This window comes from Scyliorhinus canicula, chromosome 4, assembly GCF_902713615.1.
Source record: "Scyliorhinus canicula chromosome 4, sScyCan1.1, whole genome shotgun sequence".
In the NCBI taxonomy this organism is placed as follows: domain Eukaryota; kingdom Metazoa; phylum Chordata; class Chondrichthyes; order Carcharhiniformes; family Scyliorhinidae; genus Scyliorhinus; species Scyliorhinus canicula.
In genome coordinates this window covers 143662738-143687104 of record NC_052149.1, presented here as the reverse complement: position 1 = coordinate 143687104, position 24367 = coordinate 143662738, and the positions used below count along the sequence as shown (strand labels likewise).

Here is a 24367-nt window from a genome sequence, read left to right as displayed (position 1 = left end):
GTTTAAGGAGGGTAGCAAGGATAATCCAGGGACACAGGCCGATGAGCCTTACGTCTGTGGTAGGGAAATTACTGGAAAGAATTCTTCGAGACAGGATCTACTCCCATGGAAGCAAGTGGACTTATTAGCGAGAGGTAGCATGGTTTTGTGAAGGGGAGGTCGTGTCTCACTAACTTGATAAGAGTTTTTCGAGGGGGTCACAAAGATGATTGATGCAGGTAGGGCAGTGGATGTTGTCTATATGGACTTCAGTAAGGCCTTTGGCAAGGTCTCTCATGGCAGACTGGTACAAAAGGTAAAGTCGTACGGGATCAGAGGAAAACTGGCATGATGGATGCAGAACTGGCTAGGTCATAGAAGGCAGAGAGTAGCAATGGGAGGGTGCTTTTCTGATTGGAGGGATGTGACTAGTGGTTTCCGCAGGGATCAGTGCTGGGACCTTTACTGTTCGTGGTATATATACATGATTTGGAGGAAAATGTAACTGGTCTGATTAGTAAGTTTGCGGACGACACAAAGGTTGGTGGAATTGCAGATAGCGATGAGGACTGTCAGAGGATACAGCAGGATTTAGAGTGTTTGTAGACTTGGGCGGAGAGATGGCAGATGGAGTTTAATCCAAACAAATGTGAGGTAATGCATTTTGGAAGGTCTAATACAGGTAGGGAATATACAGTGAGTGGTAGAACCCTCAAGAGTATTGACAGTCAGAGAGATCTAGGTGTACAGATCCACAGGTCACTGAAAGGCGCAACACAGGTGGAGAAGGTAGTCAAGAAGACATACGGCATGCTTGCCTTCAATGGCCGGAGCATTGAGTATAAAAATTGCAAGTCATGTTGCAGCTATATAGAAGCTTAGTTAGGTCACACTTGGAGTATAGTGTTCAATTCTGGTCACCACGCTACCAGAAGGATGTGGAGGCTTTAGAGAGGGTGCAGAAGAGATTTACCAGGATGTTGCCTGGTATGCAGGGCATTAGCTATGAGGAGAGGTTGAATAAACTTGGTTTGTTCTCACTGGAACGATGGAGGTTGACGGGTGACCTGATAGAGGGCTACAAAATTATGAGGGGCATAGACAGAGTGGATAGTCAGAGGCTTTTTCCTAGGGTAGAGGGGTCAATTACTAGGGGGCATAGGTTTAAGGTGTGAGGGGCAAGGTTTAGAGGAGATGTACGAGGCAAGTTTTTTACACAGAGGGTAATGGGCGCCTGGAACTCGCTGCCGGAGGAAGTGGTGGAAGCAGGGACGATAGTAATGTTTAAGGGGCATCTTGACAAATACATGAATAGGATAGGAATAGAGGTATACGACCCAGGAAGTGTAGAAGATTTTAGTTCAGACGGGTAGCATGGTCAGCACAGGCCTGGAGGGCCTGTTCCTGTGCTGTACTTTGTTCTTTGATCTTTGCTCTTATATTTATTTTATTTAGTTTTTATTATTTTGGTCTGTGGACCCATAATTGGGATGGGCCTTAGCTGAGACAGTCTGCTTGCCAGGACACTGTGTTCCCAGGTTCTGTATTTTGGAAAGGAGAAACCAGACTCTTCGGCACCAAATGGATCTCAGGAATCAGTTTTGGAGGGAGTTAGTCAAATGGTTAATTTGTAACTGGTCCGTGATTAGTTTCTGTGTGATACTTTCTGAGAACTTGGTAAAAGTGTTTCGACCGTGGAAGTGAAAGGAACTGTCCCCTGGTTTGCTGAAATGAAAGAACTGTTCTATTGTTCTGAAAGCAGTGAGTGCCTTTGCTGTGAACCTGAAATGGTACTGAATCTGCGGAGAAAGTTGACAACCTTGCCAGAGAAAACCATCTCAAGTTTCAAAGGAAGAAGTACCAAAACAAAAGACTGAATTTCAGAAAGACACTGATTGGAAGTCATCCGAGTGCACCAGAGATCCTTATCCTTTTATCTTTATTAATATTGATTCTCCCTTTCCACCACATTTCCCCTCTGAGATTTTTGTCTGTATGTGTATGTGTGTAAAAAGTGGGATGTATTAGAAAGGGGGGTTGGGAAAGGGGTAGTAGATAGTCAATTACATTTTCTGTTGTTAATTATAATACTGTACCTAATAAAATGTAATTGTGTTTTAAATTTTCAAACTTGATGACTAGTTTATTGGGATCATCCAAAGATCTTGGGTATTTTAAATAAAATCTAATTTCACCTGTGTTGCGACTCTGGGTCAAGTAGGACAGGAATTGACTGCGCAGCAGCCCAGGATGTCGTGACAGTTCACATAGTTTGGCATGGATTTTTCACAGGGAGTGTGTGGAGGATAAGAGCTGGAGGGCTGCTTTTTAAAAAATTATTTTTTGAATTTTATTTTTTTTGAAATAATTTTTATTCAAGTTTTCACAAATTGTCAACAATAAAAAAAAAAAAGAAATAAGAACAAACCCCCGCCCCCCCCCCCCCCCCCCCCCCCCCCCCCCCCCCCATATACACAAAGAATAAATTAACAAAGATAAATGGTATGAAGCAAATATACACACCCAATCAAGAAAAACAAACAAACCCTCATGACCCCCCACCCCACCCCGAACTCCCCCAAGTCCCCCCCCCCCCCCCCCCCCCCCCCCCCCCCCCCCCCCCCCCCCCCCCCCCCCCCCCCCCCCCCCGCCCCGGGTTGCTGCTGTTGCTGACCATCGCCTACTGCTCCGCCAGAAAGTCTAGAATGGTTGCCACCGCCTGAAGAACCCTTGTACCGATCCCCTTAAGGCAAACTTGACCCTCTCCAATTTAATAAACCCCGCCATATCGTTGATCCAGGCCTCCACGTTTGGGGGTCTTACATCTTTCCACTGAAGAAGAATCCTTGCCGGGCTACCAGGGACGCAAAGGCCAGAATACCGGCCTCTTTCGCCTCCTGCACTCACGGCTCCTCTGCCATCCCAAATATTGCGAGCCCCCAGCTCAGCTCAACCCTGGATCCAACCACCATTGACATTGTCTCTGCTTCGCCCCTCCAAAAGACCTCCAGCGCTGGGCATGCCCAGAACATGTGGGTCTGGTTTGCAGGGCTCCCTGAGCATCTACACATCTGTCCTCTCTCTCAAAGAACCTGCTCAACCTTGCCCCGGTCATGTGCGCCCTGTGCAGCACCTTGAATTGTATTAAGGTGAGCCACGCGCAAGAGGAGGGGGAATTCACCCTCCCCAGGGCATCCGCCCACGTCCCCTCGTCGATTTCCTCACGCAACTTCTCCTCCCATTTACCCTTCAGCTCCTCCACCGAGGCCTCCGCCTCCTCCTGCATCACCTGATACGTTGCCAAGATCCTCCCCTCTCTAACCCATATCCCCGAAAGCACCCTGTCCTGTACCCTTCGTGGCGGCAGCAGTGGGAACTCCACCACCTGCCGCCTAACAAACTCCCTTACCTGCATATATCTGAAGGTGTTCCCTGGGGGGAGGCCAAACCTCCCCTCCAGCTTACCCAGACTCGCAAATTTCTCATCCATAAACAAGTCCCCCATCCTTTTAATGCCTGCCCTGTGCCAACTCAGGAACCCTCCATCCATTCTCCCTGGGATAAACCGGTGGTTCCCTCGTATCGATGACCACACCGAGGCCCCCACCTCCCCCCTGTGCCGTCTCCATTGCCCCCAAATTCTGAGGGTAGCCGCCACCACTGGACTCGTGGCATACCTCGTTGGAGGAAGTGGCAGCTGTGCCGTCACCAGCGTCTCCAGGTTCGTGCCCACACAGGACGCCATCTCCAACCTCTTCCATGCCGTCCCCTACCGCTCTATTACCCACTTGCATATCATCGCCACGTTGGCGGCCCAATAATACCCACAGCGGTTAGCCAGCGGCAACCCCCCCCCTATCCCTGCTCTGCTCCAGGAACACCCTTCTCACCCTCGGGGTTTTCTGCACCCACACGAACCCCATGACGCTCCTGTTGACCCGCCTGAAACTGCCTTAGGGTTCAGGATAGGGAGGCATTGGAACAAGAACAAAAACCTCGGGAGCACCGTCATTTTGACTGACTGCACCCTGCCCGCCAGGGAGAGTGGCAGCACGGCCCACCTCTTAAACTCCTCCTCCATCTGCTCCACCAGCCTCATGAAGTTAAGCTTATGTAAGGCCCCCCAGCTCCTAGCTACCTGTATGTCCAGGTACCTAAAACTCCTCTCCGCCTTTTTCAACAGGAGCTCACCAATCCCCCTCTCCTGGTCCCCTGGGTGCACTACGAACAGCTCGCTTTTTCCCAGATTGAGCTTTTACCCGGAGAAATCCCCAAACTCCCTAAGGATCCTCATCACCTCCGCCATTCCCCCCATCGGGTCCGCCACATAAAACAGCAGGTCATCCGCATATAGCGACAGCTGATGCTCCTCTCCCCCCCGCACTATCCCCTTCCAGTTCCTTGAATCCCTCAGTGCCATGGCCAGGGGTTCAATCACCAGCGCAAAGAGCAGGGGGAACAGGGGACACCCCTGCATCGTCCCCCCGTGCAATCGGAAATACTCTGACCTCCTTCTGTTCGTAGCCACACTCGCCACTGGGGCTCATATAGCAACCTCACTCACCTGACGAACCCCTCCCCGAACCCGAACCTTTTCAACACCTCCCACAGGTATCCCCATTCCACCCTATCAAAGGCCTTCTCCGCATCCATCGCCGCCACTATCTCTGCCTCCCCTTCCACTGCCGGCATCATTATAACATTCAAAAGCCTCCGTACGTTAGCATTCAACTGCCTCCCTTTCACAAACCCCATCTGATCTTCATGTATGACCTGTGGCACACAGTCCTCTATCCTTGTGGCCAAAATATTTGGCAGCAACTTTGCATCTATGTTTAGGAGTGAGATCGGCCTATATGACCCACACTGTAGGGGATCCTTGTCCCGCTTCAGGATCAAGGAGATCAGCGCCTAGACATCGTCGGGGGCAAAGCCCCCCTTCCCTTGCCTCGTTGAAGGTCCTTACCAACAGTGGGCCTAGCAGGTCCAAATACTTCTTGTAAAATTCAACCAGGAACCCATCTGGCCCCGGTGCCTTCCACGCCTGCATGTTCCCTATCGCTTTGACCAGCTCCTCCAGTCCTACCGGCGCCACCAACCCCGCCACCTGCTCCTCCTCCACTCTCGGAAACCTCAGCTGGTCTAGGAAGCGACCTAACCCTCCCTCCTCCAATGGGGGCTCAGACCGGTACAGTTCCTCATAAAAGCTCCTAAAGACCCCATTGATACCCACCGCATTTCATACCATGCTCCCTCCTCCATCCCTAACTCCACCGATCTCCCTAGCTGCTTCCCGCTTCTGAAGCTGGTGCGGCAGCATCCGGCTCTCCTTTTCTCCGTATTCATAAACCAACCCCTGCGCCCTCCTCCACCCCGCCTCCGCCTTCCTGGTGGTCAGTAAATCAAACTCAGTCTGGAGGCTACGCCGCTTCCTCAGCAATCCCTCCTCCGGGGCCTCTGCGTACCTCCTGTCCACCCTCACCATCTCCCCCACCAACTTCTCTCTCCTCTCCCCCCTCTCCTTGTGTGCCCTAATGGAGATTAGCCTCCCAGACCACCCCTACTTGCACCTTCCCATTATCATTAGTCTCTAGGTACCTCTCTATACACCTCCGGACCCACCCGCTCACCTCCTCTACCGCTAACAACCCCACCTCCAGACGCCACAGCGGACGTTGGTCCTTCTCCTCCCCCAACTCGAGGTCCACCCAATGCGGAGCGTGATCAGAAATGGCTATCGCCGAATATTCCGTGTCCTCCATCCTCGGAATCAGCGCCCTGCTCATGACAAAAAAATCAATCCGGGAGTAGGCGTTGCGGACATGGGCGAAGAATGAAAATTCCCCGGCCCCCGGCCTTGTAAACCTCCATGGGTCCACCCTTCCCATCTGGTCCATAAACCCACTCAGTACCTGGAGCGATCAAGTGCCGCGTACAGCACCGCGTTGAAATCCCCCCCCCCCCCCATTATTAGGCCTCCTGTCTCAAGATCCGGAATCCGGCCCAACGTATGCCGCATGAACCCTGCATCGTCCCAATTCGTGGCGTATACATTGACCAGCACCACCCGCTCCCCCTGGAGCTTGCCTCTAACCATCACATACCTACCGCCATTGTCCGCCACAATGCTCGACGCCTCGAACGACATTCTCTTCCCCACCAAAATCGCCACCCCCCCCGGTTTTTTGCATCTAAGCCCGAATGAAACACCGGCCCTACCAACCCCTTTCTTAACCTTACCTGATCTGCCACCCTCAGGTGCGTCTCCTGGAGCATGGCCACATCTGCCTTCAGCCCCTTCAGGTGCGCGAACACCTGGGCCTGCTTGACCGGCCCATTCAGTCCCTTATATTCCAGGTTATCAGCCGGATCAGGGGGCTACTCGCCCCCCTCCCCTGCCGATTAGCCATAGCCCTTCCTAGGCCAGCCACGTGCCCGTGTCCCCCGCACGGCCCATTCCCCACAGCGGCAGACCCCCATCCCGACCTCCTCTACCACCTCCAGCTCTCCCTTGGCCATTCCAGCAGCAGCCCAGTCCCTCCCCCCTGCCCCCCCCCCCCCCCCCCCCCCCCCTAGTTAGGTCCACCCCTAGCTGCGTTGCTCCCCCCCATAGTACTCCCGTGAGTCAGCTGACTCCTGCTGACCCCGGCAACTCCCGCCGCACCGTCGACCCCCCCCCCACAGTGTAAAGCTACCCCTCCTGTCCCTTGCCCACAAGCAGACTCTCGTCCTTCCAATTCCACTCCCAACGCGGGAAAAAGCCCACGCTTCCCAGCTCCGGCACGGCCCCCTTCAACCCTTAGCGTGGGAAAAAGCCCACACTTTCCACTCGGCCGGCCCCGCCTCCTCTGGCGCAGGTCCCTTTTCAGGCCCAGTCCCACTAGCCCCATCTCAAGCCCCCCCCCCCCCTCCCCCCGTGAGGCCCCATCAACCCCTACCGACCATCAACCCCCCAAGCTGTTTGCCTATCCCCCCCCTCATGAGCCCATCCGGCGGGCCTAATCAAAACAATGCCCTATCACCCCCCAGAAAACAAAGAACCCCACCTCGGAACACAACACAACAATCCCCAACCATCCCCCGACCCTCAGCCTGAGTCCAGTTTTTTGGCCTGAACAAATCCCCCGGCCTCCTCCGGGGACTCAAAATAATGGTGTCAATCCTTGTAGGTGACCCACAGACACGCCGGCTGTAGCATGCTGAACTTCACCCCTCTCCTGTGCAGCACTGCTTTCGCCCGATTGTAATCGGCCCTCTTCTTCGCCACCTCCGCACTCCAATCCTGGTAGATCCGGACCCCCGCATTCTCCCACCTGCTGCTCCGCTTCTTCTTGGCCCACCTTAATACACACTGTCGATCAGCAAACCGGTGGAACCGCACCAGCACCGCCCGCAGCGGCTCGCTGGGCTTGGGCTTCCTCGCCAGCACTCGGTGGGCCACTTCCGACTCCAAGGGCCCCTGGAAGGCCCCCGCTCCCAACAACGAATTCAACGTTGTGACCACATAGGCCCCCCATGTCCAATCCCTCCAGCCCCTCCGAGAGGCCCAGGATCCGCAGGTTCTTCCGCCTGGACCGGTTCTCCATCTCCTCGAACCTCACATGCCATTTCTTATGGAGCGCCTCGTGCGCCTCCACCTTCACCGCCAGGCCTAGGATCTTGTCCTCGTTCTCCAAGACCTTTTGCCAGACCGCCCGGATCGCCGCCCCTTGGACCGTTTGGGTCTCCAGCAGCTTATCGAGTGAGGCCTTCTACGGCTCCAGCAGCTCTGCTTTTGGCTCCTTAAAACAGCGCTGGAGCAGCTCCTGCTGCTCCTGCGCCCATTGCGTCCACGCTGCCTGGTCTCCGCCCGCCACCATCTTGGTCCTCCTCCCTCGCACCTTTCTTTGCTGCAATGCTGCTTTTTTAATCGCCCCGCTCCTGGTCCAATCCGTACACTAGCAGGGGAATGTTGCTGTCCCCTTCCCACACCAGGAAACGTCGAACAAGTGCCGTTGCGGGCCCTAAAAAGAGCCCAAAACTCCTTTGCTAGCAGGAGCTGCCGAACGTGCGACTTAGCTCCACATAGCCACAACCGGAAGTTCCTTTTTTTGAATTTTCTTAAACACAGTGCCGGGGGGCAGCATGGTGACACAATGGTTAGCACTGCTGCCTCACAGTGCTGAGGATCTGGGTTCAATCCAGGCCCTGGGTCACTGACCGTGTGGAGTTTGCACATTCTCCCCGTATCTGCATCAGTCTTACCCCCACAACCAAAAAATGTGCAGATAGGCGAACTGTCCATGCTAAATTGCCCCTAAATTGTAAAAAAAAAAGATAACTGGGCACTTTAAATTTTTTTAAAAATAAACACAGTGCCGGAGAACAAGGTAAACCTTGCGCCCCATATACTGCTGCACCCAGCAGTTTCCACCTTTGTTCTGGGATTGCCCCATCCCAACTCCTATTTTAGCCCACCCATCCATACACCACCCCATCACCAACCAACAATGTGACCTATTTTTAAAAGTTAGGGTCACGGAGCCAAAATAGTCTCCTAACTCCGCGGACCCAACTCATCTACGTAATCTGGGCTTTAATCACTGCAAACTAAATTACATCAAACCTCTCTTAGTCTCGGAAGACTCATGCCGACCCAGCAACCAGGGAAAAGGAGTTAAAAGATAAGCCCATTCACCTTGCTCCCCTTTTCCCCTGTGGAATTTAAAGGTGCTCTTTGAGTAGGTAGAATCCTGACAAAACCAGGTTCCTCCCAAAATTCCTAGTTCCCGGTCATAAATCTTGCTTTCTGCTCCAGGAATTCAGGGCCGAACCCTTTACAGGTGGCCACAAAAAATATCTGATGTGAGAATCAGGTCACAGAAGCTATGGGCAGTAGTTCTTGCCACAAGATATGGCCCCATGTGTAGCAAGGGTTCAACAGACATGACAGGAGCACCGCTTGTTTGAAGGCTTTTCTTGAAGGGCCTGTTGCAAACAGACAGCGGGCATCAAGGTTGCTACCGTGGTGCTTCAAGAGCATTATGGGGCTTGCCCTTCATTTACATAGGAATTGGAGTCTCGCTGAGCCTTGCAAACAGTATGTTGCCCAACTATGTAACATGCTTCTAAACATTTAAATCACCAGGCATGCAAATTTGAATTTATGGGTTGGTTAACAGACTAGGTTATCTCCTGCAACAAGTGAAAGCAAATATATTTCCATCTCTCACTTATTGCGACATTTCAATATGAATTCTAACGATAAGGATAATGCAATTCTAAATCTGATTCCACATACCTTGACGGGAAATAGGGTGGTCCAGGCAAGAAATAAGGATGGTGAAAAGGAAATCGGGCAGCAGCTCCAAACAAATTAGCAGCATGCCCCATCGGTGGATGCTGGTAAGCATGTGGATGTGGAAGGGTTGCCGAAGGCATTGGTGGTGGATTTCTGGGGCAGCTGGAAACAGTGGGTATCTCCTTTTGTGCTGGGACTTCAGGTATGGTACTTCTGTTGTGTGTGTTATTAGTTTCATTGGTAGAATTCCTTTTGCCAACATCCACTGACATCGTAGGTATCCTTTGCTCTGAACAATTTGACACTGCACTTGGACCGGGAACCTCATGATGGACCTCATTTCTACTGTGTCCTGGAGGACAGGTGGCTGGCACAGTGGGGTGACTGGATATACTTTGCGTAGGCAGGCCAACCTGCACGGGATTTGTTTGTGGATAAAGTATAATTGAATTTGGACGAGGACCTTGAGCAACTGGCATGCGCAGAGACTGGCTTTGACCTGCTGGAGAATTAGGATATAGCACATTATAGCACAAGGCATCATGAAGCCAGTTGTAATATATTAAATTATTTTACAGCTTCAAATTATAATAATCAATATTCATCAAAAATGGGATTTAAATCAATTAACCCTAAATCATTCCTTGGTCTGAATACTTACGTCTTTCAAAATCCTCCCACTAATTAAGACACTGAATATTTCAGTGTTACAGGTCATCGATGCTACAATTTGGTGGGGAATTTTAATACTGTCCCATTCAAATTACATAAATGTTCCCCAGTTATGGACTACTGGTAATGGCTGGCTGGCATGGTGACCAATATTATTCATAAAATACAGATGCTGCATAGAAGGGACATGGGTTAATCTTCCTGATCGTGGAGTGTCACAATATTACATTGACACTGCTAAAGAAAATCCAACAATCATCATCACTGCAGTAGGTAGAAACTAGCAAAATCTAATACTGCTTATTAGAAGACCCTGAATTTCTATGAAGAGCCAAATCTCTCTCATTCTGTTCTTTGATAATGTGTAAACTAAACTGCAATTCTTTTGAACATTGCCAAGAATGTAAAAATATGTTGTAACTGAGAACAATTGCAATCAAAGTTGTATAAATCAATAACAATGTATCATTATACAGATCTGTAATTAAATAGAATTACTGTGCATAATTAAATTTAGCTCACTGGTGGCTTCCTGAATTCCTGTGGGTTTTTTGTTGTTTTTCCTTCCATTTTAGAGCTGCATTTAACGCGTCCTTTGTTGAATGTTACAGTTCTCTTTCCAGAATTTTAAAATCTATTGACGTAGCTATTACATCCCCCAAATGTATTTTCCAATTTAATTTCTGAATTCTAATATTTGTGATTTTTCATTTTATTATTGCACTTGACTTCTGGAAGTCCCATGCAGTGTTTGGAAGTGCTACACTTCCAAACCTAGTTTGCCTTAAACCATAACTATTACTAATTACACATCCTTCTCCTTCATCAATCGGGGCATTGAGCATAAAAATTGGCAAATCATTCAGCAGCTGTACAGAATCTTAGTTAGGCCACATTTGGAATATTGCGTACAATTCTGGTCGCCACACTACTGGATGCTTTGGAGAGGGTACAGAAGAGGTTTACCAGGATGTTGCCTGTTCTGGAGGATATTAGCTTTGTAAAAATAAATTTAGTGTACTCAATTATTTTTTTCAATTAAGGGGCAATTTAGCATGGCCAATCCACCTACCCTGCACATCTTTGGGTTGTGGGGGTGAGACCCATGCAGACACGGGGAGAATGTGCAAACTCCACACAGGCAGTGACCCGGGGCTGGGATCGAACCCAGGTCCTTGGTGGTGTGAGGCAGCAGTGCTAACCACTGCACCACCGTGCCGCCCAAGGGAGGTTATAAGCTATGGGGAGAGGTTGGGTAAACTCAGATTATTTTCACTGCAATGACAAAAGTTGAGCGGCGACCTGATGGATATTTACAAAACTATGAGTGGCATGGACAGAGTGGATAGTCAGACTCTTTTTCCCAGGGTGAAAAAGTCAATTACTAGCGGATATAAGTTTAAGGTGCGAGGGGGAAAGTTTAGAAGAGATGAGTGAGGGAAAGTTTTTACACAGAGGATGGTGAGTGCCTGGAACGCGTTGCCGGGGGAGGTGGTGGAAGCAGATATGATAGCGATGTTTAAGAGGCATCTTGACGAATACATGAAAAGGATGGAAATAGAGGGATATGGATGCCGGAAGTGCGGAAAGTTTTAGTTTAGATAGTATGATCAGCGCTGGCTTGGAGGGCCAAAGGGCCTGTTCCTTTGCTGTACTTTTTTTGGAGCCTTAGAGACTGTTGGAGGTCTTTAAGGTTATGGAAGGAATTCATAGGGTACATGTAGTGAAATATTTCCATTTGTGGGCAAGATCAAAACTCGGATGCAGAAGTATAACATAGTCACTAAAAATCCAATAGTAAATTCAGGATAAATTTCTTTACATACAATATACTCAGAATATAAAACACACTACAACAATCAGTAGTTGATGTGAATAGCATAGATGCATTGAAGAGAAAACTTGCGAAGAGGTAGAAAGGTAGAAGGTTCTGATAGGGTCAGCTGAAGAGGGTTCACAGGAGGCTTGTGTGAAGCATGCACGCTGCTACAGACCTGTTGTGCCAAAGGGCCTGTTTCTGTGTTGTATATTCTATGTATGTCTTTCAAAAGAGTCCATTGCATGCCGGTGGTAAGACTGTTTCCTTGAAGTTCCATCAAATAGAAATACATGACTTCCTGCAGTTGCAGCTAAATATTTTAAATTATTTTAGCAAGCTCATACAGAGTAACAGCAGGGATGTTTCCCGTAGCCTTTCCTATTTGTGGTACTCCCAGATACTGGGGGCAATTCTCCGGGCTGTTAGCCCTAACCAGGATTTCTGCTGGCCCATTGAATCGGGTGCAAGGATTCTCTCCCAAAAATAGCAAGAACTGGTCTGGACTCATTAGCATTCATTGCAATCTCAAGATTGAAGTGGAATGCTGCAGCCTCCTTGGATGCTCATGCCCACCCCAGCTGGAAATCCCGCAGGCACGAATCACTATTGGTCTCTAAAAGTGGGGACCAGGTGCCAGGGACACCGAGGGGGAGCAAAGGACTGAGTACCATCTCCACATTTGCTTCCGCAGAGGTCGAGGGGGCATCCTTCAGGGGAGGTGGGGGTCAGGAGGGTTCTTGGGTTGGCTGGAGGGGCTCAGCTCAGCGGTCTTTCTCAGGATGGGGGTTGTATGGAAAGGTCTTCCTTCTGTTGCCTTGAGAGACTTTAAACTATCTCCTAGCATGTCAATATTAATGATCTGTCAGATGAAGGTAAAATGTCTTTCCTCTGCAGTTGTCAAACCTTTGATTTCTCGCCTAGCATTTCAAGTTCAAAGATCTGTCATGATCTCTTTGATGTGTTAGAAACCTTTGAAGTGTTTTTTCCACTTTCAATTTCATTCCCGTTTAACTTTTTCAAGCCTCTGGGCTCATTGAGAAGCCCCTCTGGGCTCGTTGAAAAGCCTAAAAGCTTTGAGCTACATTTTTTATCTTCAATTTCATGGTCTACTACCTTTTAGAAGTCTCTGGATTGACCAGCTCAGTCTATTTCAAAGGATGGCTAGCTTTGTTTGTTTTTATTACTCTTAACAGTCCATTAACTCAACTCTGAAGTGCTTCCTCTTTTGAGCAGGTGTTGTCTCACTGCTATTTTTTCATAGAAGCTGTTTTTTTGTTCTGAGTTGCTTCCTCTTTTGAGACAATGTTGTTTCTAATTGTAGGTTTTTCTGCTGGGGTTTCCTCTGTGCTGAAGTCCTTCCTATAAAGGCCAGGTGTCTGAGTGTTGCTCCCAGCATCCTGGCAGTACCAACTTGGCAGGGAGAAGGGGCCTGAAGGTGAATGCATAGTGGGGTGTTGTTCATTGTGGGGGGGGGGGGGGGGGGGGGTCTTAGCAGCTATTTGGGAGTCCTTGCCAATTACCTGATAACTGATATACTATCTCGTTGTCTTCCTTGAGAAATTTATTTCAATCTTCTGAGTGCCTAGGTAGGCTATAAACAAGGTTAAAGAGTCCAACCTATCCCCATGATAGTGGCTCATTCACACCCATCAGACAGAAAATAACACCACTGGGCAGTAACTCAGTATCTATAGTCAGCACCCTGGTCTCCACTCACTACAGTTGTCTGGGGAGGCAGCGGTGTAGTAATAATGTTACTGGACTAGTAATCCAGAGGTCCAGGTATAACGCTATGGGGGCACAGGTTCCAATCCCACCATAGCAGCTGGTGGAATTCAATTCATAAAGTCTGGAATTGAAAGCTAGTCTCAGTAATGCTGCTCATGCAACAATTATTGATTACCACAAAGATCCATCTGGTTCACTATGTCCTTTAGGGCAGGAAGTCTGGTCTTGCCTTGTACCTCCAGATCCTGTGGTTGTCTCTTAGCTATCCTTTGAAATGGCCGAGCAAGCCACTCAGAAGTGCAATCAGAGATGGCAACACCCACAATGCATGAAGTCATAAATTTAAATAAAAGAGAATGACCCCAAACCTTTTGAGAGCTGGGAATACCATCACTGTCAGTAGTCTCTGTACAGATGCGAGTACCCACTTGGTGTCAACTGATTATTTGAGATGATGTTCCAGTCTTTATACGAGGGAGCTGTTTGGAGTACAGTTCAGAGTTCTGACCTACTGACTCATAGGCAGGAATACTACCACTAAAAAAGGCACACTCCGCGTTCTAAGTGACATAACTTTATTTAGAGAATGAGTGTACATGGTGTAAACAATGTGCGTTGTGTGTCTCTTAGAGATGCTTTTCTACCTTGTGCATTCTTGGTTGATAACAGTTCTGTTCAACCTAAGTTCTCCAGCAGCGATCATGTGCAACTACACTATAATGTTTTACACAATTTTTTATGATTTTCAAAGTTAGTGGGGCTGGATGCTCTGATTCTGAGACTAAGTGTTGACGCCATTGTGAAAACTGGTCTATTATGCCAGGAAAACTGGTGTCAAAAGGCCACCGATTTCCCGTTTAGCTGGGGGCTAGCAGGGAGCCGTCGTAAAGCTCGCAGTTCTAGCTGCTGATAGAGCCCCCATCACTTCTGGTTCAGAGACCACGGATGTGCACGCCGGTGGCCTGCAGCGGCCACGCCGTGCTCCATGGCGGACTCAGCCCACGGACCTGCACCACCAAAGTAGTGCCCTGCATCGGCTGCTCACGCGGAACGCCCACCCACATTGCCCCCTGCTATGAATTAAGCCCGCTCGGTCCGCCGACTGGTCCTCCCCCGACTATGGCAGCCCTGAACGGAGTCCGCAGTCGCCATGTGAAGATCCCGAACACACGTAAGCCTCGCCATCAGGAATTCGGCTGGTTGGCAACGGAGCATCGCAGGGCGGGCCTCAGGCAACAGAGGTGGTGGATACTCGGCTTAGTACACCAATTTTCAGGGGGCGGAGACTGAAAAACGGGCGACGCTCCCCATTTTGCCGGCAAAATGGATTCTCCGCCCTGCCACCGAACGCGATTTTGACGTCGGGGAGCAGAGAATCCAGCCCGTGATCTTTCTGAGCATTCAGCAGTGGACGTATACAAGTTTTTGTAATTCTACCATGATGGTTGCCTTTAGGCTATGTCCATGCAAGTCAAATTTTTCCTTAACTTGTTTTTCTGAGCTTAAGAGCCCAAAACTGTGGAAGCATTCATTGGAACAACTTTGACTGCAGTTTTTGTGGGTTGTTGCTCCCTGCTCAATGAGGATAGCAATGGACACAAACTTTCAACCATTTTATTCAAATCTGAGAGTACAGTGTCAAGAGCTTGTCAAATATAAGAACATAAGAATTAGGAGCAGGAGTAGGCCATCTGGCCCTTCGAGCCTGCTCCGCCATTCAATGAGATCATGACTGATCTTTTGTGGACTCAGCTCCACTTTCCGGCCCGAATACCATAACCCTTAATCCCTTTATTCTTCAAAAAACTATCTATCTTTATCTCAAAACCATTTACTGAAGGAGCCTCAACTGCTTCACTGGGCAAGAAATTCCATAGATTCACAACCCTTTGGGTGAAGAAGTTCCTCCTAAACTCAGTCCTAAATCTACTTCCCCTTATTTTGAGGCTATGCCCCCTAGTTCTGCTTTCACCCATCAGTGGAAACAACCTGCCCGCATCTATCCTATCTATTCCCTTCATAATTTTATATGTTTCTATAAGATCCCCCTTCTTCCTTCCCAGTCCCAGTCTCCTCAAACTCTCCTCGTAATACAACCCCTTCAGCTCTGGGATTAACCTCGTGAATCTCCTCTGCACACCCTCCTGTGCCAGTACGTCCTTTCTCAGGTAAGGAGACCAGGTGTGGCCTCATTAACACCTTATACAATTGCAGCATAACCTCACTAGTCTTAAACTCTATCCCTCTAGCAATGAAGGACAAAATTCAATTTGCCTTCTTAATCACCTGTTGCACCTGTAAACCAACTTTTTGTGACTCATGCACTAGCACACCCAGGTCTCTCTGTACAGCAGCATGTTTTAATATTTTGCCATTTAAATAATAATCCCTTTTGCTGTTATTCCTACCAAAATGGAGAAACTCACATTTGTCAACATTGTATTCCATCTGCCAGACCCTAGCCCATTCACTTAACCGATCCAAATCCCTCTGCAGACTTCCAGTATCCTCAGCACTTTTTGCTTTACCACTCATCTTAGTGTCGTCTGCAAACTTGGACACATTGCCCTTGGTCCCCAACTCCAAATCATCTATGTAAATTGTGAACAATTGTGGGCCCAACACTGATTCCTGAGGGACACCACTAGCTACTGATTGCCACCCATTAATCCCCACTCTTTGTTTTCTATTAATTAACCAATCATCTATCCATGCTACTACTTTTCCCTTAATGCCATGCATCTTTATCTTATGCAGCAACCTTTTGTGCGGCACCTTGTCAAAGGCTTTCTGGAAATCCAGATATACCACATTCATTGGCTCCCCATTATCTACCGCACTGGTAATGTTCTCAAAAAATTCCACTAAATTAGTTAGGCACGACCTGCCCTTTATGAACCCATGCTGCGTCTGCCCAATGGGACAATTTCCATCCAGATGCCTCGCTATTTCTTCCATGATGATAAATTCCAGCATCTTCCCTACTACCGAAGTTAAGCTCACTGGCCTATAATGACCCGCTTTCTGCCTACCTCCTTTTTTAAACAGTGGTGTCACGTTTGCTAATTTCCAATCCGCCGGGACCACCCCAGAGTCTAGTGAATTTTGGTAAATTATCACTAGTGCATTTGCAATTTCCCTAGCCATCTCTTTTAGCACTCTGGGATGCATTCCATTAGGGCCAGGAGACTTGTCTACCTTTAGCCCCATTAGCTTGCCCATCACTACCTCCTTAGTGATAACAATCATCTCAAGGTCCTCACCTGTCATAGCCTCATTTCTATCAGTCACTGGCATGTTATTTGTGTCTTCCACTGTGAAGACCAACCCAAAAAACCTGTTCAGTTCCTCAGCCATTTCCTCATCCCCCATTATTAAATCTGCTTCTCATCTTCTAACCAATATTTACCTCAGCCACTCCTTTTTGTTTTATATATTTGTCGAAACTTTTACTATCTGTTTTTATATTCTGAGCAAGTTTACTCTTATAATCCATCTTACTCTTCGTTTTAGCTTTTTTAGTAGCTTTCTGTTGCCCCCTAAAGATTTCCCAGTCCTCTGGTCTCCCACTAATCTTTGCCATTTTGTATGCTTTTTCCTTCAATTTGATACTCTCCCTTATTTCCTTAGATATCCACGGTCAATTTTCCCTTTTTCTACCGTCTTCCTTTTTGCTGGTATAATCCTTTGCTGAGCATTGTGAAAAATCGCTTGGAAGGTTCTCCACTGTTCCTCAACTGTTTCACCATAAAGTCTTTACTCCTAATCTACTTTAGCTCATTCTTCTCTCACCCATTGTAATCTCCTTTGTTTAAGCACACAATACTAGTGTTTGATTTGACTTTCTCACCCTCCATCTGTATTTTAAATTCCAACATATTGTGATCACTCGTTCCAAGATGATCCCTAACTATGAGATTATTAATCAATCCTGTCTCATTACACAGGACCAGATCTAGGACCGCTTGTTCCCTCATAGGTTCCATTACATACTGTTCTCGGAAACTATCACGGATACATTCTATAAACTCCTCCTCAAGGCTGCCTTGACCGACCTGGTTAAACCAATCGACATGTAGATTAAAATCCCCTATGCATCAGTTATTTCTTTGTTTATTACCTGCCACACCATAATGTTACTATTTGGTGGCCCATAGACTACTCCTATCAGTGACACGTTCGCCTTACTATTCCTGATTTCCGCCCAAATGGATTCAACCTTATCCTCCATAGCACCAATGTCATCCTTACTATTGCCCAGATGTCATCCTTAAATAATAGAGCTACACCACCTCCCTTACCATCCACTCTGTCCTTCTGAATAGTTTGATACCCTTGGATATTTAATTCCCAGTCATGACCATCCTTTAACCATGTTTCAGTAATGGCCACTAAATCATAGTCATTCACGATGATTTGTGATATCAATTCATTTACCTTATTCCGAATACTACGAGCATTCAGGTGAAGTACACTTATGTTACACTTATATTACACATCTTGTAGTAGATTCTGATGATAAGCAGATCCACAAGACGTTTATACTCAAAGACAGGTCAAGAAGAACATGCAACACTTGGGATGATTACTATGCACCTGCTGTCCCTTCACCAACTGTTTCTTCCAACTTATTTGTGCTGCCTCTTCCTGATCACTAAGTGTCATGTGAGAATATCTTTAAGAAATGGGTATTTATAAATGGGTGTGCATATAAATATCTGCAGTGAGCGTACCTTTAGGAAATGAGTGTTTACTACTGCAGTGATGTCAGAGAGTGGGTGGAGCAGGGCTGTCAGACAGCTTTTTACTTTCGTTTTAGGCTGTTTGCTGCAGGGTGTGTTTTAGTTTCGTTTTCAGTGTTGGAGCTGAAGCCAGACAGAGCAGGTGCACTGTTGATCTCTCTGCCATCAAAAGACTATATATTGATCATTTGGTGAATTCAGAATTATAAATGTTCTCAGTAGTGAATGTAAACCTAACGTGCTTTTGTTAAAAGATGTTTATTTTGTCTCTTGGTGTTGTTTGGGAAGTTATTAAGGATTACTTAGTGTTGTATTCTCTGGGGGCTGTATTTTAATTGATGTTGCTAAGATGTTCACTGTATGTTTTAATAAGTTAACTTGAGTTCACAGAATAAACATTGTTTTGCTTTAAAAAAAACTTTTCCATTTCTGCTGTACCACTCCTGTAGAGTGGGCTGTGTGTTCCCCATACCACAATCTATTAAAAGTTGTGGGTCAGGTGAACTCCATGATACACTTTGGGGTTCTCTAAACCCTGGTCCATACAAATTGGGGGCTCGAGGGGGATAATTGGATTGGTTCAGTGAACGTAAAGACAGTGAAGTGTGAGCATATTGTGGTTGCTTTTTAGGTGTGGTGTTTCAGTTTAAGTGGGGAGTGTGTTGTGGACAAATGCTCTTTCAGAGGCTCTGAAGTTTTTGGGGGTGGAGACGGTCACACGCAGTACCTTACGGACAGGGACTAAAAGCAGACTGTTAGAATTGGCAAAAACATTGCAGTTAACATTACCTGACAAAATGCAAAAAGGTGAGGTAATTATGGTGATGGCTAAGCATTTAAAGTTGCCTGAGATACAGTCTAACTCACTAGAAATTGCAAAGATCCAGTTGCAGGTTTAGCAACTTGAACATGAAAAAGAATTAAAGCAGCTTGAATGTGCAATGAGAGAAAAAGAGAACGGGAGATACAGATTGGGGAAAAAGAAATGGAGAGAGAAGAAAGAAATAAAGAAAGAATAGCCCTAGCAGAACAAAAAAAAAGAGATAGAGAGGAAAGGGAAAAAGAGAGAGAGTTTGAACTTCAGAAAATGGCTATGAAACATAACAGTCAGTTAAAATTGGCAGATGTAAAGGGAAATGTACAGTTGGTGGATAGTGATGAGGATAGTGAGAAAGAGCGTCATAGTCGAAGGCTTGGTGGGGATCTATTTAAATATGTCCAAGCATTGCAATGAGCATTGTTTGATGAGAAGGAGGTAGAAGCCTTTTTCATTTCATTGGAGAAGGTAGCTAAACAAATTAAATGGCCACAGGTCATGTGGGTATTACTGATTCAAACAAAGCTAGTAGGTAGGGCTAGTGAAGTGTTTGCATTACTATTGGAGGACGTATCTGGGACGTTTGAGGAGGTGAAAAAATCCATCTTAGTTGCATATGAACTAGTGCCTGAAGCTTACAGACAAAGGTTTAGAAATTTAAGGAAAGAATTTTGTCAAACACACATGGAGTTTGAAAGGCTCAGAGTAATTTTGATAGGTGGATAAGGGCTTTGAAAATAGACCAAACGTATGAAGCTCTGAGAAATTATACTTTTGGAGGAGTTTAAAAATTCAATTCCTGATGTAGTAAGAATTCATGTGGAAGAACAGATGGTTAAAACTGTGAGATTAGCAGCAGAAATGGCAGATGATTATGAATGAGTTCATAAATCAAAGCTTGGTTTCCGACATCAGTTTCAGCCTGTGAGGGATAGAAACTGGGGGCATGAGAAATACTCAAGTGGTAAAGGTAAAGGTGATCTGGTGGCCGATAATAAGGAGAGTGTACCTCAGATTAAAAAATAAATCCAGGAGGGTGGAAAAGAAATGAAAAGTTTCAAATGTTTTCACTGTAACAAACTAGGCCATGTAAAATCAGTGTTGGTGGTTGAAGAAAAGCATTGGGAATGCTGATGTGGTAAAATAGGATAAGACAGTGGGGTTTGTTAAAGTGGTGAAAGAAAGCCCAAGTGAAGCGAAGGAGGTGCAAAAGATTGTACAGTCTGATCAAGAGGTGATTGATAAGAAGGTGCCAGGTGTCTTTAAAGGACTTACTTGTGTGGGTAAAGTTTTTTTTTTAAAAAGACAATGTTATTGAGGTATTTTTTGGCATTGTAAACAGTAACAATATACGTTAGTGTGCAGATACCAATTACAAAAAACATAGTGCAAATAACGCAAATAGACCCGCCTATTCTTTCCCCCTACTCTACACTATTCTACCCCCCCCCCCCCCGCCGCTGATGATTAGTTGATTAGTTCCCCGCAAAGAAGTCGTGAATGGTTGCCACCTCCGGGCGAACCCCGATAGTGATCCTCGTAAGGCGAATTTGATTTTTTTCCAAGCCAAGAAAGCTTGCCATGTCCGACAGCCGTACTTCGGTCTTTGGGGGCTTTGAGTCCCTCCAGGCCAACAGTATTCGTCGCCGGGCTATCAGGGAAGCAAAGGCCACAACGTCGGCCTCTATCCCCTCCTGTACTCCCGGGACTTCTGACACCCCAAAAATTGCCACATCTGGACTCATCGCCACCCTTGTTTTCAGTACCCGGGATATAACGTCCGCAAATTCTTGCCAGTATCCCCTGAGTTTTGGACACGCCCAGAACATGTGGACATTGTTCGCTGGTCCTCCCCCACATCTAGCACACTTGTCCTCCAGCCCAACGAATTTGCTCATCTGCGCCACCGTCATGTGGACCCGGTGAACTACCTTGAACTGAATCAGACCGAGCATGGCACATGCTGCAGTTACATTTACCCTCCTCAGAGCGTCTGCCCATACGCCTCCCTCCAACTCCCCACCAAGCTCCTGCTCCCACTTGAGTTTCAGTTCCTCGGTCCCTGTGTCCTCCGCTCTCATAAGCTCCTTATAAATATCCGAGACTCTCCCCTCTTCTACCTCACCCCTGGAAACTACCCTGTCCTGGATCCCCTTGGTGGAAGGCGTGGAAAGGACGGGACCTGTCTACGTACAAAATCCCGCACCTGCAAGTACCGAAAGTCATTCCCCCTCGCCAGCCCGAACTTCTCATCCAGCGCCCTCATGTTCGCAAAGCTCCCTTCCAGGATCAAGTCACCCATCCTTCCCACCCCCGCCCTCCGCCACGCTCGGAACCCGCCATCCATCTTCCCCGGGACAAATCGGTGGTTGTCACATATTGGGGACCAGAGCGACGCACCCACTTCCTCCGCATGCTTCCTACATTGGCCCCAAATCCGCAGAGCCGCCTCCACTACAGGGCTGCTGGAGTACCTGGCCGGCGGGAGCGGCAGGGGAGCCGTGACCAGGGCTGCCAAGCTGGTGCCCCTGCACGAAGCAGCCTCCACCCACTCCCAAACCGACCCCGTACCCACCATCCATTTCCTTATCATGGCTATGTTAGCCGCCCAGTAGTAGTTGCTGAGGTTCGGCAACGCCAGTCCCCCCTTGCTACGGTTCCATTCCAGCATCCCCCTCTTTACCCGCGAGGACTTCCCCGCCCAAACAAATCGTAGGATGATTTTATTGATTCTTTTAAAGATGGACCGCGGAATGAAAATAGGGAGACACTGAAAAATAAACAGGAATCTCGGGAGGATCGTCATCTTCACCGTCTGTACTCTCCCCGCTAGTGACAGTGGGAGCGCATCCCACCTCCGAAACTCGCTCCTCATTTGCTCCACCAGCTTAGACAAGTTCAACTTATGCATCTTGCCCCAGTCACGCGCCACTTGTATCCCTAAATACCTAAAACTTGCCCCAACCAGCCTAAATGGTAGCTCCCTCAGCCTATTCTCCTGACCCCTCGCCTGCACCACAAACATCTCGCTTTTTGCCATGTTCAACATGTAGCCCGAAAACCGGCCAAATTCCCTCGGATTTCCATAATCCCGTCCATCCCTGCCACTGGATCCGACACATACAAAAGCAGGTCATCTGTGTAGAGCGAGACCTTGTGTACTATCCCCCCCCCCCCCCCCCCCCCGACCATTCTCATCCATCCCCTTGCCGCTCTCAGAGCAATTGCCAGCGGTTCTATGCCCAACGCAAATAGCAGTGGAGAGAGGGGGCATCCCTGTCTTGTCCCACGGTATAGTCTAAAATACTCAGATGTCGTCCTGTTCATCCTTACACTAGCCTCCGGGGCCTGATATAGCAGTTTAACCCAGTCCACAAAGCCTTCTCCAAACCTGAACCGTCCCAGCACCTCCCATAAATAGACCCACTCCACCGGTCAAAAGCCTTTTCGGCATCCATTGCCACCACTACCTCCACCTCGCTGCCCTCCGGGGGCATCATAATCACATTGAGTAGCCTTCTTAGATTGGCTACTAGCTGCCTGCCCTTAACAAACCCCGTTTGGTCCTCCATAATCACGTCCGGTACACAGTCATCGATTCTGGACACCAGGATCTTGGCCAGCAGTTTAGCGTCCACATTAATCAGGGAGATTGGCCTATAGGACCCACAAGCTTCCGGATCTTTTTCCCGGTTTAATATCAGCGAGATGGTCGCTGACATCATCAGGGGTAACACCCCATTGTCCCTTGCCTCGTTAAACACCCTAACCAGCACCGGCCCCACTATACCCGAGAACTTTTTGTAGAACTCCACTGGATACCCGTCCGGCCCCAGGGCTTTACCCGACTGCATGACCTTCAGGCCCCCCATTACTTCTTCAGCTCTAATCGGGGCCCCCAGGCCCTCTGCCAACCCCCTGCCCACCTTTGGAAAGGTCAGCCCATCTAAGAAGCGCCTCATCCCCTCAGGCCCCGTGGGGGGTTCTGAGGTATACAGCTTGCTCTAAAAGTCCCTGAATACCCTGTTCAATCCTGCCGGGTCTCCAACCCTGTTCCCTGCCCCATCCACTACCGTCCCTATTTCCCTAGCCTCCTCCCTCTTCCTACGTTGCTGTGTAAGCATTCTGCTGGCTTTCTCCCCATACTCATACACCGCGCCCCTGGCCTTTCTGAGCTGCTCTAAGGCCTTCCCAGTGGATAGCGCCCCCAGCTCCGCCTGCAGTCTCCGTCGTTCCCTAAGTAGCTCTGCCCTCGGGGACTCCGCATATTCCCTATCCATCTGTATCATCTCCTGCACCATCTGTCCATCTCCGCCCTATCCGTTCTGTCCCTATGGGCTCGGATTGAGATCAGTTCCCCTCTCACCACCGCCTTCAGCGCCTCCCAGAGCACCGCTGCTGAGACTTCTCCTGTATCGTTGACCTGCAGGTAGTCCTGCATGCATTTCCCCACTCTCTCACACACTCTGCCAACAATCCCACCTCTAACCTCCATTGTGGGCGCTGGTAACTTTCTTTGCAGACCTGCAGGTCGATCCAATGTGGAGCATGGTCCTAAATTGTGATCGCCGCGTATTCTGTATTCCTCACCCCCTCCAAAAAGTCCCTACTCATAATAAAGAAGTCAATACGAGAATAAACCTTGTGAACATGTGAATAGAACGAGAACTCCTTCCCCATCGGCCGGCTGATTCTCCAGGGGTCGTAATCTAATCTGGTCCGCCACTTTCAAATGTGTCTCCTGCAGCAACATTACATCCGCCTTCATAGCCCGTAAATGCGCGAACACACGTGTCCTCTTGACTGGCCCGTTTAATCCTCTAACATTCCAGGTGATCAGCCTGGTTGGAGGGCACCCTGCGCCCCCTCTACACCGATCAGCCATCCCCCTTCTTGGGCCCACCCCCTGCCCATGTGCCGCACCTCCCCTGGTCCGCCTCTTGGCAGCTCCCACCCCCGACCTCTTCCCTGTTACCTGGTGCAGTTCCCTCCCTCGTCAGCAGATCATCTCCCCTCGCCCCCCCCCCCCCCCCCCCCCCCCCCCCACCCCCAGCAACAACCCCTTGTAACCTAACCCCTGCCATATACTGGCTGTATACACAACCCCCACCTCGCTCCCATTGACTAGCTCAAAGCAACTAGCCTGGTGGCTCTCAACTCCGGCGCCACCACGTCTCCCACCTATTGTTCCCCCACTCCCTTCCCCCCCGCCCATCAACACCACCTCCCCAGAACAGCCCTGTTCGAACAATCGCTCTGGGACCGAAACAGAGAGAAAACAAACAAAGAACAAAGCTCGCCCCCACAATAGTGCAATTCAAACTGTAATG

General features: G+C 48.4%; 1 protein-coding gene across 3 annotated transcripts in view; it reads right to left on the bottom strand.

The window, feature by feature from the left end:
- The window catches only part of LOC119965055 (transcription factor SOX-30-like), a 175428-nt gene that overhangs the window by 20046 nt on the left and 131015 nt on the right, over positions 1-24367 (bottom strand). For 2 of the 3 annotated variants that reach the window (XM_038795293.1, XM_038795294.1), the window contains exon 5: positions 9260-9761. In XM_038795293.1, coding sequence (XP_038651221.1) covers positions 9260-9761 — 502 coding nt within the window. The remainder of the gene's footprint in view (positions 1-9259; positions 9762-24367) is intronic. The other variant, XM_038795295.1, reaches the window with a different exon arrangement.